This window comes from Sinohyriopsis cumingii, chromosome 4 (genome assembly GCF_028554795.1).
Source record: "Sinohyriopsis cumingii isolate HCF-2022 chromosome 4, ASM2855479v2, whole genome shotgun sequence".
In the NCBI taxonomy this organism is placed as follows: Eukaryota; Metazoa; Mollusca; class Bivalvia; order Unionida; family Unionidae; genus Sinohyriopsis; species Sinohyriopsis cumingii.
Window position 1 is genome coordinate 135,332,434 of NC_142964.1, and position 17,739 is coordinate 135,350,172.

Consider the following 17,739-nt stretch of genomic DNA (forward strand, 5'->3'; position numbering starts at 1 on the left):
ATGTTTCAAAATTTTGTTGAACCTTCTTTGGATGCTAAGTTCAGGTCATTTCTGATTGTTCATTGTCAACTGCTTTATTGATACAAGTACAAAAGTCAATGTTTACCTTAATAATTATCATCGGGCTTTATAAGCATTTCAGTGGTCTAGAGATACCAGTATTAAAGTAATGTAGTTTGCCTATGTAAAATGTATCTGACTTGTAAAATGTATCTGACTAGAACACTGGAATCGAAAAAAATGATCGCAGTGGTACTAATAAAGGTTAAATATATAAACAGTTCTACCAAAAGTGGAAAGGTTATCATCTCTAAAAAGAGGGCATGAAAACTCATCAACACAATAAAAGACTGTTACAACACGTATACAGTGTATCAAGAAACAGTTTTCCAAAAGAATTAGCAAATTATTATCAAGTTAACAAAGCAGGACATATTTTTCTCAATAAAATAATGAAGATATAAATTCTATACATCCAAAGTAGCAGATCACAAGTTTCATTCATGGCTTTAAATGGTTAAATGAAACAGCAGAAAAGTTCTAGACGTTGAACTGAAATGGCAAAAAAGTTCTAGTTTGTTTTTAAAAAAATGGATCCAGAAAATTGTAAAATACCTTTTAGTTCTGGTATTGGCTTGCAGAGTTCTTCATACTCAGCTGAAATGGAAAGCATGGAATTATGTCCGACAGATTTACGACTATTACTTACCTTACAAGTCAGATCAAACTGCAGACTGCATAGTAACAATAATGCACTGACAAGGGCCTACATGTTGAGCCCATAATCAAAGTAGTGCAGTAAAATATCTTCAAGGTCAAAAGGTAAAGTAAGCATGTCACAGAATAATTCAGCTTAGCTTCAAAATGACACATCCAATATGAAGACATTTCATCAATAGGTTTATGAAACAAAAGTGACAAAACTTTAACCAAAACCTTCATGATGATTCTATATATAAGCGACCTTGATTCCTCAGAAAGGTGGCATGCAAGTTTGTTGCAAAATGAATTACTTCAACTTCATAATTCCTCCAAATTATAAAACAAATCTGTAAAAAAAAGTACAAGTGAATCAAGACGCTTCAACCAAAAGCATACTTTTTTTCTTTCTAAAACTGATCTTGACCTGAAGGTCAAAGGGGCAAGTGCATTGTCATATAATGAATCATATTAGCTTAACAGTGAATCATTTCCATCAAAGGGTTAGCAAATATCAAATAAAACAAAACTTTTAAGGCAAATGTTTTATGACTTGACCCCAAATTAGAAGGGTTGAGTGAAGAGGTTGTAAAATACATTGTCTTGGCTTCATAATGTTTCATGTCTGCAATGATGAAAAACTATAAAGTGGTTTAGGAAATGTACACAAACATTTTTTTATCAAAACTTTAACTGTGATTGCCACTGGAAACATGATTGTGGTTATGTCTCACTTTCCAATAATGTTGGATTGATAAAAATAGGTCACTAAGACCTATTTTTGATTGTTATGAGTAGTACCTCTACAATGAATACACCCCTAAAAAATTTAATGACTATACATACAACAATTTTCAAAAATCTTAACTAAATGGAACTTGAGTAAAGAGAATGGTAGATCAAATCTAGTATAAAAAAAGATTACATGTTACTTAATTCTGTCAAAATCAATTCAATTTTCAGTATAAGATGTAAGTACAACAAAATGTATTACTTCATTTCAAAGGCATGTAGTGTGTATGCCTTCTGTTTCAATGTTTAGATAATCTGCACATGACTCAGTTTATAGAAGTTGGTATAAAGTAGTTCTCTCTAGTTTATATGGAAATACATGCAGCTTGGTCTAATCACATGGTCACATACCGACCAATGGAAATCTTCATTACATTTACCAACTAATCCAATTGCAATTATCATAACATAATATGCTCTTCTTTACATTGGGCATATAAAAACTGAAATGTGCTAACAACACCAGTGAAATATGCTGTATGAAAAAAAGTAATTGCTATGTCTTGCCTATGCTTCACAGGTGAGACAAAAAAGGACAAAAAGTTGCTATTCTTACTTGTCCTTCTACGTGGGCAAGGAATACAGGATGTGCCCCAAGCTGCCCCAACTGAATCCTGACAACAGCACTGTCGTTTAGTAACCTGGGTGGAAAGAGGGTGTTCACAGGTGATGTATGGTGCTTGTGAAATGTTACGGTAAGAGGCATAACATACGTCTTTCCTCATGTCTGAAAAAGAAGCATTAGTACATCAAATTGAAAATTTAAATTCATGCTCATTTCCATTTTAAACACAATTCAGAAATATGTCCATATGGATCTCCTAAAATTATGAATACTTTAAAAATAATGCAATTTACCTGGTTAAAAAATAAAAAGTAAAAAACTTGTTTTAGGCAGTAACGTTTCATAAGTTGGAAGGTGTCCTCCAAAGACAGGTGGTTGCTTAATAATCTGAGGTTCATTTTCACAAATAATTACAGCATCTTGAAATATAGCTACTTAACACAGGTGATCACTTAGTACAGATGTATCATGAGGTAGGTTGACCTGCATAAAAATGAATCAAGAAATTACTCTGTTTATCTGCATATTTATAAAAAAAAACCATGAATTTTAAGTTGCTCAATCTATTAAAACGGGGAAAAATGTCATATACAACAAACTGAGCAATACATTTACATAAAGATAAAAATTTCCTTAAGGTTGATTTAGTGCTCACATACCATGATAGTCTTATAACATTAAGATTTAAGGTAGCTCCATTTTTTCAGGTTTAACATGCTCCATGGGGTGTAGGACAAAATCCCCCTGAGACTTCCCAGCAAATTGAAAGATAAAACATAATTCCCTCATGCAGCCTAAGTTTTTCAAAACCTTAAACTGTCACAAATATAAATCTATAGCTGTAACTTTTTTGCCGGTATGTTATCATTATAAAATCTGGTGCTGGCCACCTTTGAAATGGGATAGTGGGGAAAAAGAAGAAATGTGACATATCATCAATATACCTCATTAATTTAATTACAGAATTTCATGTTTATCCAATAAAATAATGTCTTAGCTTTTAAGTGCTTCAGAAAATATAACAATAATGGTTTAACATAATAAACTCAGCAATGCTCTATTTCCAATGGATGCAATGGATTTATGATACTTAACTTGGGAGTTCATATTCCTCTGCCAAACAAAACAAGTCCAAAAATCTTGGTGTTATTTTTCTAAATATAGTATATGATAAAATAAGAGTCAAGAACATTGCAGAAGGCTTTAGTGTGATGGATTAACAGTGTGTGAATGAATCTAATGAAAGTGAGGTATTAAGCACGTGCTATTAGTCTTTAGATTAAATTGATCATTAGCCGTCTTATTCACCCTGTCTGTTAAGACTGTACATCTTTCTTGCACACTATAGATCTTTTATATGCTAAAGGAAAACTGACAAAAAAATTCAAAGGGCCCAAGCCGACATATTTGTTATGGTTTAATAAGTTCTAAATGGGCTAAACTTAGAATTGAGGAGGGGATTATGTTCTGTCTTCTCAATTTTTCCAGGGTGATTTTGTCATGTTTTTTTTTATCTGCACCTGTCCTCCACGATGACCATGATTTTAGTTTAATGATGGTGTAAAAGCAAAGATAATGTGGAACACTGTATTTTACCTTATACAGAGTTAAGGATCTGCACAAAATCATGGACATAATATTGAAGCTGCCACAACCACAGCTGACAGCATTGTTATGTCTCACAATCTTCTCCAAAACAAAAACTTAGTGTGATAACTTACTGACAATATAATAGTGACAACACAATTCTTGGGTGGGAGCTAACCATCTTGACCTGTCACTGTCCAACTCACTTCTTATGTAGGAACAAACAATCTTGACCTGTCATTGTCAAAATCATTTCTTATGTAGGATCAAACAATCTTGACCTGTCACTGTCCAACTCACTTCTTATGCAGGAACAAACAATCTTGACCTGTCATTGTCAAAATCATTTCTTATGTAGGAACAATCTTGACCTGTCATTGTCCAGCACAAATTATGAATGTGATCAAACCCACTTGTCCTGTCATTGTCCAACACAAGTCATCATGGAGAGCAAAACCATCTTGACCTGTCACTGCCCAACGTTACCTAATAGTAAATGAACTTAAAAGAATCGTCTTTTTTGTCCCACATTTTTCTGAGAAAAATACAATATACACTGATTTTGATATCACATGCCACTGGCATGTACAATGTTTAAGCATTTGTGCAACTACTTGTAGGAATTCCGTCAGAAACAGCTTTGTATCCCTTCAAAGTGAATTAACTCCCACAAAAGAGGTGGGGTAGGGTTGGGAAGGTCAAAGGTCACTCCTAATATCTACGTATTTTGATAGAATTCAATGTACATTTACTAAGAAGCATGTTTCTGTATTTGGAATATTGCATAACCATTTATTATTTACCCATGCATCCCTCTCCAGGCATTGGCATGTAACCATCCGGACACAGGCAGGTGAAGTTTCCAGGTAAATTGGCACAAGTTCCAAGACCACAGACATAGGGCTGTTCCTTACACTCGTCTATGTCTGTAATCAGTAGACAAATATGAAGACCATACAGGAATAAAAACTTGTAATGCATTCTTGTTTCAGCATACCTGGCTTCAAAACAGTATAAAATATAAACCCTACAGTATCTAAATTATTTTCTAAGCATTGTCAAAATTCAATAAAACAAAGAAATATTAAATCCAAATATTTACAGCATAGGTGTTAAAGGTATAACTATTATCAGGAAAGAAAGGTAGAAATTTAATGCATTAGAAAAAAAGAGAGAAAAAGACTTCAAGGTTTGGTAATAACACATGATAATAAAAGCAGGATTTTTAAAAAATTGTATTTAACAAATGGAAGGATGTGTGAATTGTAGCTGTCAATGGTGAAAAGAAGTTTCGTTATATGCTATGCACTGAAAATTTAGTGTCCTGTTGGAATGAATATAAAAAAATATAAGGAGTGAATCTACTGCAAAATTTCAGCTATGAAAACTTATATCAAAAATGGCACATTATAGGGCAAAACTTAACAGGCTACTAGTAATAAGAAAAGTGATAAAAATATTATTTTTAGCATAATTTTTGCCATGAAATATATTAGCATAAAACTAGCAAGATCAGGTTCTTGAAATAAATAGGAATTTTAGAGTATTTTACTTGCGTACACAATAAAAGATATGAACATACCCACACATTCCACACCATTAGGCCCTAGTTTGTATCCATCATGGCAGATACAAATGTAGCTACCAAATGTGTTCTGACAAGTACCATCTTTACAAAGGTTTGGAATTTCACCACACTCATCAATATCTGGAACAGAGTCAATGAAGTGGATAAAGCTATAGCAGTGTATCACTTTTCAGTCAGAAGATAGATATGGCAGTGTATCACTATTCAGTCAGCAGATAGATATAGCAGTGCATCACTATTCAGCCAGCAGATAGATATGTCAGTGTATCACTATTCAGTCAAAAGATAGATATGGCAGTGTATCACTATTCAGTCAGCAGATAGATATGGCAGTGTATCACTATTCAGTCAAAAGATAGATATGGCAGTGTATCACTATTCAGTCAGCAGATAGATATGGCAGTGTACCACTATTCAGTCAAAAGACAGATATGGCAGTATATCACTATTCAGTCAAAAGATAGATATGGCGGTGAATCACTATTCAGTCAGCAGATAGATACGTCAGTGTATCACTATTCAGTCAAAAGATAGATATGGCAGTGTATCACTATTCAGTCAGCAGATAGATATGGCAGTGTACCACTATTCAGTCAAAAGATAGATATGGCAGTGTACCACTATTCAGTCAAAAGATAGATATGGCAGTGTATCACTATTCAGTCAGCAGATAGATACGTCAGTGTATCACTATTCAGTCAAAAGATAGATATGGCAGTGTATCACTATTCAGTCAGCAGATAGATACATCAGTGTATCACTATTCAGTCAAAAGATAGATATGGCAGTGTATCACTATTCAGTCAGCAGATAGATATGGCAGTGTATCACTATTCAGTCAGCAGTTAGATATGGCAGTGTGTCACTATTCAGTCAGCAGATAGATATGGCAGTGTATCACTATTCAGTCAGCAGATAGATATGGCAGTGTATCAGTATTCAGTCAGCAGATAGATATGGCAGTGTATCAGTATTCAGTCAGCAGATAGATATAGCAGTGTATCAGTATTCAGTCAGCAGATAGATATGGCAGTGTATTAGATATGGTAGTGTATCAGTATTCAGTTAGCAGATAGATATGGCAATTAAATGTTACAACCTGTCCCTTTTTAACAAAGATGTAGGATCTCCACACTTACCAGCATCTAGGACAGTTTATAGTAAGGATTTGAAGAAGACTGTCATAATATCATTAATTTTACAAGATCCAAACCTTTTATTATTGCGTTTAGCTGTGAGGATTTCAATAAATCTGATCTGATGGTCAATTCACATTTTTACAGAATAAAAATCAAATTATTTTGCCAATGATGGAAAATTCAAAACATAAATGAATTATAATGCTGCCTACCTTAATGTTTCAATCTCATATTAAAATATATCTAATAAAACTCTCTAGACAGCAAATGTGTATTGAAATATACCAAATAAAGCTCTTTAGACTGGCAAGTGTGTATTGAAATATACCTGTTAAGCTCTCTAGCCTACCAAGTGTGTATTGAAATCTACCTATTAAAGATCTCTAGAATGGCAAGTGTGTATTGAAATATACGTAATATCATTAAATATTAGGTTGCGCTGTCGGTCGAAGTCTCATAGTGCTTGTCATGACTTAAGTCATTTTCTAGCCATGACTGCTTGTAAAACTATATTTGATTGGTTTATAGAGGCCCAGAACAAGCATTCCACTGTACTTTACTATGCATTTAGCAAAGAAGTTTTACAAATACTCGCTTCTGAGTATATGGTGCCTGGAAAAAATTAAAATTGATGCTGAATACGATGATTCTTGCATCGCAAAAAATACTGGCTTCTGATAGTGATGAAGACAATGATTTTGAAGGATTTGAGGAGGATGAAATTATTGGAGCTGGCAAAGTTTGACGAAAATACCCATGAGTGATTTTGAGCCAGGAATTGACATGGAACTACAGTCTGATGTACATGCTGGCTAGACGAGAAAAGATGGCATGCCTGTCAACCCCACTCCATTCACTGGTAATTCAAAATTAAATGTCAAGATGACGAATACTGAACCTATGGACTATTTAAGACTTTAGTTGATGATGAGCTATTGTATCTGATAGTAGATCAAACAAATCGTTATGCAGATCAGAGAGTTCATGGGGCAGACTTGAAGGAGAACAGTCACATGAAGCCTGTCACACCTGAGCAGCTAAAACTCATTTTCGCATTGATTATAGCAATGGGTTTTGTATGTAAATCTGATCTTGATTCCTACTGGGATACTGATGATGTGATATCAACCCCATACTTCAGCAAAAAAATGAGTATGGGATAGATTTCTAGCTATTCTAAGCAATTTACACCTGGCAGACAATGAAAACAATCAAGGTGGCCCTTTACACAAGATCCGCCCAATGATTGAAAAAAATAAAGCATTTGCTGAGGTTTATTCACCAGATATGAACCTCAGTTTTGATGATATTAGAATTAATAACAAGTGAAAAATTTTCATGAACATTTATTACTGACTCTTGGGGTCCAAACTAATCTCTGACATTCACTGAGTGGATGTTTACGAAACTTTTACCTTTTCTTTACCTGTGATTTTCACGATTTAGACATAACATTGTGACAGATATTACATGTACCTGGTTGAACTACTAAATAATATAATGTTTTGTATATACAGTTGAACTTTTCCATTAAAAAAACAAACAAAAATACTGATGAAATACAATCAAAACATGTCATTTTATCTGTATTTGCATCTGTACATGCAAATATGTTAAACTTACACATGTGTCTTGCTGCTAATCTTAAAGTTTAGACGTCCACCATCATTTTTCATATAGGGTTTGTGTATCTATTGTGTATATTTATTGAAATACATGCAATTTAAAAACTGTGCAGTTTTCTTCATTTTTCCTCAAACAATTCAGCACTGAGGGATCTTGTACTGCAAAACAATATAGCACTTTAAAGGTTAAAGCTCTCTAGACTAACAAGTGAGTATGTGTAACGAGATAGCTGTTTTCCTGAGTTTTCTACCTTCAAGAAGAAGAGTCTTGGGGTTAGGTCTGAATCCTGGTCCTCCACGACACAGGTTCCTGTATTCACCTAAAAAAGGAAAGAAATGGTATGATTTGATAAAAATATTAAAACTTTGGATCAGTAAGACTAACTTATGATTTCGATGTTAGTATTAGTCTCTCCCAGAGAGAAATCTGGAGACCCTGAAGATAACCAATGAACTCAGGTGAACAACCACATAGCACTACATATGGGATTCTGGTATGCAGTGTTTCATACTGTGTTACTAGTGACTATACAGTATTATCCAACAGTGTTTTCACCAGCTTTCCAAGATAATTACAAAGAACTTATGACTTGCATGTTACATCAACACATTTATCAGTACTTACAATATGCTGTTAAATGAATGTAAAGTACTTATACTTCTCATAGACTAAAACACTGTTAAATTATTATCACATGTTCTTAATTCCATCAAGACTGTTTTCTTTTAATTTGTTGTACAGCTATTAAAAGATGAAGTTTTATTTAGGATTACTAGTAGTGTAATCATTTCATTTTCTTATGTCTGATCAACCATATGTCATCCCTGGTACTGGTATCAGGTACTAATGCAATCTCCATGTTGTCTTTGCCATTAATATGAACTGAATTGTTTTCTAAAGCCTCTAACTACAAAATACATTCATCGGTAGCATACCCTACAATGCCACTAAATACATTGTACAAACAATGGCAAAAAAAGACCCCAATGCCTCTAATTACACAGTACATACATTGGTATCAGACCCTCAAATGCCTCTAAATACATAGTACAAACACTGGTAACATACACTCCAATGTCTTTATATACATACATTGGTAACAGACACTCATTCAGTATCACTTCAATGGCTAAAGTTTTCAATTTTAAAAAGTCAGAGAGTCTTACATTTTCTACGATTCAATTGATTAGAGCAAAACACAAGGTAATCATATTCAATGAGAATCTTACCACACAGACTGAATGATAATATGTTGCATCATGATGACTTTGTGGACCTGCCTAAAAGTTGGAATACAAAGCATAAGCTTGCAAATGGTGCTGATAATTATTTAATTTGTGCCTTTACGATGTGTTGCCATTGTATACTTTGCTTATTGCTTATTGGAAGTTTACTTTGTGAAAAGGTGCAATGGTAGAGCTTGGAGATGTTTGTTGTATTCATTACTGTTGTAATGGTAATGAATTAAAATTACAGTTGCTAATAAACAATTGTAGTAGTTGATTACAGTTGCAATTACTCTATCACTCTGAAGTAATCAATTACAATTGCTTTTTCATCCAGGTAATTAGAGTACAGTTATATTACTTCTGCTCAGTTTGTCACAACTCACAGTTCTCATTGATTAATTTACATTTATCATAGAACAATGTTCTTTGATCTAAAGAGTTTAACATAACACAGTGAAACAATATTGTAGAACTAATTTCACAAATTTTATAAACAGTTTTATTGTTCTCTGTTCTTATTTCCATTATCATGCTGTTATTTTTTAAGTAGCTAATTGTACCTATCACAAAAAGTAATTATAATTTAAAAGTAATTACAACTTTCCCTTACTTTTCCAGAATTTGTAATCAATTAAATTACTGATTACTTTTTTGGCAGGAATTTAATAAAATTACATATTTATATTTAAAGTAATCAATTACTTAATTGATTACTCTAGTAATTCATTACACACTGTTGCAGAAAACACTGATTCAAGAGTCATTAATAATGTTTTGTCATCATATGAGCAACATTTGCACAGGTTATTGTTACAAATGAGTGGATTTCTCATTCAAATGAGTGGATTTCTCATACAAATGAGTGGATTTCTCATACAAATGAGTGGATTTCTCATACAAATGAGTGGATTTCTCATACAAATGAGTGGATTTCTCATTCAAATTAGTGGATTTCTCATATACAAATGAGTGGATTTCTCATTCAAATGAGTGGATTTCTCATACAAATGAGCGGATTTCTCATTCAAATGAGTGGATTTCTCATTCAAAGCTAAACCTTAAATTGACATCATGATTTTTACTGATATCTGTCCTGAATTCAAATCAAATCTTGTTCCCAATAGAGCATGATATTAATTAGAAGGTACTTAATTTTATTTATTGGTGTAGCAGGCACTCCAAACTAATAATAACTGTCTGTGTTAGCTGGTCATTTTTACATTTGATGGGTGGTGGACTCTGCAAAGTACCTTTAAACTACCCCACCACCCCTATCTCTAATTTTGGAACAATCCTGAACTCTGTCTTAAGACAGTACCATGCAATGTTTAATTCTGGGACATTTCATTTTTCCTTACATACAGGAATATTTCATAATTTGGAAATGGAGGAAATAATTATTTTAAGATTCTTTTACATGTCATATGACTGTATCAATTAAAGGCAGTATTCTTTTACATGTCCTATGCCTATATAAATTAAATTCAATATTTTTTTACATGTCATATGCCTGTATCAATTAAAGGCAATATTCTTTTACATGTCCTATGCCTGTATCAATTAAAGGCAATATTTGTTTACATGTCATATGCCTGTATCAATTAAAGGCAATATTCTTTTACATGTCCTATGCCTATATAAATTAAAGGCAATATTCTTTTACATGTCCTATGCCTATATAAATTAAGGGCAATATTCTTTTACATGTCATATGCCTATATAAATTAAAGATAATATTCTTTTATATGTCATATGGCTGTAAAGATTAAATGTCAAATGCCTGTAAAAATTAAATGTCAAATGCCTTTAAAAATTAAATGTCAAATGCCTTTAAAAATTAAATGTCATATGTCTGTAAAAATTAAATGTCAAATGCCTTTAAAAATTAAATGTCATATGTCTGTAAACAATTAAAGGCAACTGCATGTGCAAACCTAATTTACACAGAAAAAACTTTAAAGCACATGTTTTTCCTAAGGGAAACCAGAGGTGAATTTCTTACAGAGTTATGACTGTTTATATAGTGATGTCTGGAAATGTCAGAATGTTTCTGACATCTTCAAACTGATTGATAATGGATCATGACAATACTGTTATAACTCAAAACAAAATATGTTAAATTGCAAAGAAATAACTATCATAGTTTCCAGCATTTCCCAACTTTATAAACTGAGCACTTTCTGGACAAAAATGAACCAAATAATGATAATGAAATTGTTTTAAAAATCATTAAAAACATATAGCAGATTTTCTGCAAAAAAGTTTCCTTAAATTAAGATAATATGTCATGTTATGCCATCTATTCTTACTTGTATTTTCCGATGGGCATAGATCACAGAAGCCACGGATCTCTCCCCATCCTTTCCCAATTGAGCAACAGCATGATGCCTGGGAGACACTCTGGGCAATTACATCACTGCACATCCCTGTCAATGGTTGTCTGGACACGTTCATGTAGCACATGCCTTTCCTCAAATCTGAAAATGAAGTACAGAGTTCAGTAGATCTTTAAAAACTCAAAAAGTTGTAGGCAACCCAAAAGTTTTATTTAAGTGTACAGTAAGCTGCTTTTGAGATTTTTTTTTATATTGCAGACAATAGTATGCTTTACAGTAGGATTGAACACTTGAGAATGGTCAGGTAATTGAGTGATATCTGGTATGTTGAGTGATGCTGGGTACTTGAGAATGGTCATGTAATTGAGTGATATCTGGTATGTTGAGTGATGCTGGGTACTTGAGAATGGTCAGGTAATTGAGTGATATCTGGTATGTTGAGTGATGCTGGGTACTTGAGAATGGTCAGGTAATTGAGTGATATCTGGTATGTTGAGTGATGCTGGGTACTTGAGAATGGTCAGGTAATTGAGTGATATCTGGTATGTTGAGTGATGCTGGGTACTTGAGAATGGTCATGTAATTGAGTGATATCTGGTATGTTGAGTGATGTTGGGTACTTGAGAATGGTCAGGTAATTGAGTGATATCTGGTATGATGAGTGATGCTGGGTACTTGAGAATGGTCATGTAATTTGAGTGATATCTGGTATGTTGAGTGATGCTGGGTTTTTGAGAGGCACCAGATATTTTAGAATTGCTGGGTATGTGAGTGATGTTGGACATTTCAGTGATGATTGGTGCTTGGGTGATGCTGGAAATTTGAGGGATACCAGGTACTGTGACCCCACTATAACACGGTTGTTGGGAGCCATAGAATCTGACCATGTTATAGACCTAACTGTATTATAAGCAACCAGGTCAGTTAGCTGAAAAAAATGATGCATGCACCCCAAAAAAATTGCTGTGTGTGTGTGTGTGTGTGTAATAAATGCGGGCAGTAAAATACGTGCTTCACTGGCACAGTTACCATCTTAAACCAATGCATATTAAATGGAAATACACTTGTAGTGAGAACAGATAAAGCATATTTAATATTTTGCTTTATTTAGAGAACCACGGATTAGTACATATATGTGTATATGGTTTATATATACATGTCTTATGTATAGCATGAATAGAGTATCAACACTGTGTTCTCACCTGTGAATCTCATCACATACATTGAATCCACAATACAAGTAATTCCATCGACAAAATGCACACAGATTTAAAATATTCAATAATTTTGTCACAGATCATATAGGTCTGAATTCATTGGATAAACTTGGCACAATCACATAATGAATGATGAAGCACATTTACTTTTCAGTATGTCCCAAGTTGGTAAAAGTTAGTTTGTGTTTGAAGCCGCCATTGGTAGCATTCATAAGCACAAACTTTTTCCCTGCAAAAAGGAAGCTTTCACGGCATGGTAAACATGTTCCAGTCATGTTGGAAAATGAAAAAATCCATCAGAGTCCATTACTTTTATTTAAGTTTGGTACTGACTTCTTTGAAGAAAAGATTTTTGTTTTTATTGAATATTGTAGTCGGCTTTCCTTGATGAAATGTGTATGTGATATTGAAGTCAGCACTAAAGGCCAGCTTTGGAGAACCAAACAAATGCCCATTTCTTATTGTGATAGCAACATCAAATAACTATACTGCATGATTGAGACTGATTTTTTTTCCATTTGCTTAGTACGTTTTCATAACAGTCGGTGCTTCAAAGGTAATGTTATCAATTTTTGTCAATTGTAGTTACCAGTTCCTCTCTGCCTATTGAATAAACCAACAAGTAAGGTTTTTTTGTTTTCTTTTCACATATGTGGTAGCGGAGTGATGCTGCCTTCCACTCATGCATCAGAAATTTAACAAAGGGTCAACAGATGATAGAGATGCAGATGTTCTGGTCTGATGACAAGGATTAGTACAGAAAATGTGGTTGTTCTGAATGATTTAATTCTGAGTGGAAAGAAGATAAATTTTACATACCATCCACACACAAATGTCAGTAAATATATTAATTACTAGCGAGTGGCAGAAAATCTGACATAAGATAGATTACAAGATAATGCCTCATCCGGTTGATCTCTGCTAGCAAAAACAACAAAAAAACAAGAGGATATCTCACAACATACAGTACTCATGCTTGATGTCAACATAAGTGGATTATGATATAACAATGCACTGTTAAGATGGTTTATCAATATGGACAAAGAAATTGTTTATGTAACAATAGATAAATTTCAGTGCATTTTATATCAGGCTTGTGGCTTCCTTTCATGGAGCCTCGGAATTTCTCCACTCCAAACCAATGGTTGGATATACAAGTTTAAACAACCAACAATGTCACCAATATAAAAAATCACCAGATGGTATATTTTGCTGCCAATAAGGAAAATAAAATCACAGTTTGCAACATTGGTGAAGCCCTACACAATCCTAGAATAAATATTTTATACTTTATTTTTCGTAAAGAAGAAAAAGCTATTTTTTGCATATGAGAAAAATACATATCAAAGAAGCCTCTCCATGATTGTCTTGTACTATTCATGCGCTAGATCTTCCCAAAAATGATAACAAACTTTTTACGTTTCTTTTCGTACTTTTCAGAAAGAATTTTATTTTTCGTGTGCAAGAAAAATACTAGTATATAAAATTTTGGTGCCCAATTCATGACCATGTTATATCCAAATTCGTGTTATAATGGAGCGTGCTATACACTGTGCTTGGTATCATTTATTTTCACGAGTCTCAATTTTCACTGTTTTGTGAAAAAATACATTTTTTGTGAGGACTTGGCTGTCAAACTTTGGATATTTATATTTAACTTCATGGATTATCCCCTACAAATATCCAAAATATAGGAAACAAAATAAAACTATGGCAACAACAAATGGTGAAAACTTCAATAGTTAAAACAATACCATCACCTGTATAAGCACAAATCTAAAACACCTGACAATCACTAATGCTCAACATCAAAAAGAGTCAGATCAGCCAACAACACTATGCTAATTTGTTACTGAAGTGCACATGTATGATCTCCATAATGTTACACAGTCAATTACTTTCTGTCATCTTTGGCATTAACATAATGGCTTATGAGTGAAAATTCAACTTAGATTCCCCTTGGTTCAGGTGGCACTCTACAGTTTCGCATTTTGCATAGGGTTAGAATTTTAAAGAAAAAGAATTTCCCCAGCTTTTCTCACTGGTTATACTGGCTATTTAAAAAAGACCTTGTATATCGTAGGTATAATTCAAAGAACCTTTACTTCCCTTTATTTTCATGTATGATTGATGGGTGTAATATGGGTTATAGAGTATACAGCTTGGCCTTACTCCAGATGAGCACCTTTCAAAAACGTGCTAGCTCTACTTGGTCATTTTCATTTCCTGAACTTCGGAGGTAAATTCTATAAAAAAGAGCTGATAACATTTTTTTTACGTTTTATATTTTTGGTAATTCATTCATTGCACTTTCAGAAGCTGGTATTGTCTGGTCTGGCAAAATTTATTTTCCCTATTTTAAAAGCTGCTACGGAAAGTGTACTTTAGACAAATTCAGGCTGATTTTTTAGCACAAGGGAGCAGTCATTTTAGTTAGCAGTGTGCTTAAATCATGTACAATTTCCAAAAGTACAATATTCAAAGAAATATCATCCACATTACATTAATGTAGCACAGAAGTATGCCAACATTCTCTCCATTGTGCATGTTTTAAATACGAACAACTTCACCTTACATATGTCACTCTCTCAAAAGTACATAATAATTGGTGAGCACCCCCTCAGATAATGTAATCATTCCAGTCTTTAGAGTGGTAACAAATTGAGCCAATCAGATGCAAGATCACCTCATTAATGTGCCTGGATCTTGCTTATTACCCATATAATGCAAGGTCTTGGTCATATAAGCCTACATTCCATGTTTGATCAAAATCAGGTTAGAAATAAGGCCTCCAGAGTGGTAACAAGCCCATCCAATCAGGTGCAAGACCACATCATTACTGTGTTGATTTCACTCATCAAAACTCATCAGAGAAATTTATGATGTAAACCCATATTCAAAGAAGAGCCAATTATGGTATTAAACCTTTCAATTTTGTGCAAATGATATCAACTTGCCATCAAATATGGCTGCCATTTCCAACAAGAAAACCAGGCCCTGCATGTAAAGCTTTTAAAGAAAGATGTATGACCTTGCTTCCAAGTTCAAAATGTCAAAATGGAAGTGTCAGTATGTTGCAGAATGAATTATCTAACCTAATTGTATAATCTATCAACAGGTTTAGGAAATATAAGCAAATGAAAAAACTTTAATCAAAACTTTAATGCAAAGTTTCTATGATTAAGACCATGACATCAAGGTCAAAGGGGAAATTATGCATGTCACTGAATAAGCCTTAGAATGATTCAGGCCAAGTATGAACAAAATCCATCAGGAGGTTTATGAAATAAAAACAAAAGAATTTTTTTAACTTACACCTTAATGCAAATATTCTATGACTGGCCTAGATGGCAAAGTTATATGGCAAGCAAGTGTGTCAACTGTCTTACCTTCATACTGATTCATTACAAGTATGGTCAGAATACATCAAGTGTATCAAAGAACAATAGAATGTATGTTGGGGTTTGGACCAAGACAAGGAAATCTCAGTAATGGGCTTAAATTATTTGTCTCCAAACGAGGCATAGTTCAAATAATCTTAGTACAAACACCGAACTAGATTATTTTTCTCACCCAATTTTTTCAAACTAAAATAACCCTGCATCCTTGCAATTTAGTTAGCAGATTCAAAACAAAGTATTCATTAGGTACTATTACTGCTTCTTACTCTGTATCAAGGTTATCAGGTTTTATGAAAATCTGAATAATTATCTAAGTGGAATATAGCTATATATGCCACTCGTAGAAAAGGGAAAAAAAGTCAAGAAAAAGTTATGATTATTATGTGTTGGAAGTATTGTGCAATGAGCATCTTGAGGTACATACTTTTGTTTATACTGCTCATTAAGATGATTATGTTAATGAGCGTAACGGTGTGACTTGTCGACCCTAAGTACACAAGTTCTACGTATGAGAAAATAGAAACATAAAATCATCTGATATTATTACTGTATTATCACATTTAATCAATGGATGTCATATGAAATTGACAGTAAATATTTAATATCTTTTATACAGTTAAGTTTTAACTTTCATCAGTTCTAATTTGGAAAATATTCTATGGTAGGCAATGGTAGGATACTGTGCAGTACAATATGCCTACTACGTACACTTATAATGAAATGTGTAGTGAAATCAGTAAATTTCTAATTCATGGCTTTCTTGGAAATTTATATTTTCTGTCCTGGAAATATGGCAATTGTTGCTATCACTAATGTAATCATATGCTACATGGAAATAGCATGTGGAATGATGAATGAACCACTCTGCTTGGTAACTGGAGGAGTTTTCATTTGCAGTCGTTTTTATATTTGATTCAGCTGGGGTGGATTGTGGGTGTTTGACAAAGTTAGAAGAAACCAATTTGACATAACATGTTTTTGGTTCCTGCTGGCTTTGCAGTAGCACTAGAGAGAGCTTGTTTTGTGTTGCCAGTGATGTGTAATGCCTGTGTGTCTAGAGCTCTATCACTCAGCTTGACGTCTGTGAAAAATGTTTCGTATGGTGTTATCAAAACTGAAGAGACATTAGTTTGCTTTATTCGTGAATTTTTTATTTTGAATATCTGTTGTTGTTGGATTTTATAACAACTCCATCAGAAACAGCAGAAGACATCAAGATTTTCTTTCAAAAGTCATTCCTAGCTTGTGGACACCTTGACTGAGATGACAGGTCTGAGATAAACACACAGAAATAGGAAAAATAAGTTGACAAAACAGGTAGATTTCTGTGTCACATGGGTGAAAATTAGCTGTCTTACCTTCATAATGATTCATGACTAGTATTGGTAAGACTCTGTCAAGTGATTAGTATTGTAAGAATCTATCAAGTGTACCGTATATACCCGCATATAAGCCCATTTGCGTATAAGCCGACCCCCCCAAACTGAATTGGTAAAACTGTTATAAAGTGCATGACCCGCGTATAAGCCGACCCATAATTTCTAGACTATCGGTACATCA

General features: G+C 33.6%; 1 protein-coding gene across 1 annotated transcript in view; it reads right to left on the reverse strand.

Annotated features, from left to right (window-relative positions):
- The window catches only part of LOC149802135 (fibrillin-1-like), a 329,248-nt gene that overhangs the window by 111,626 nt on the left and 199,883 nt on the right, over positions 1–17,739 (reverse strand). The window contains exons 36-41 of the mRNA XM_089956539.1: positions 11,535–11,702; positions 8,247–8,315; positions 5,226–5,351; positions 4,447–4,569; positions 2,048–2,218; positions 616–657 (exon numbers count right to left, since the gene is read on the reverse strand). Coding sequence (XP_089812665.1) covers positions 616–657; positions 2,048–2,218; positions 4,447–4,569; positions 5,226–5,351; positions 8,247–8,315; positions 11,535–11,702 — 699 coding nt within the window. The remainder of the gene's footprint in view (positions 1–615; positions 658–2,047; positions 2,219–4,446; positions 4,570–5,225; positions 5,352–8,246; positions 8,316–11,534; positions 11,703–17,739) is intronic.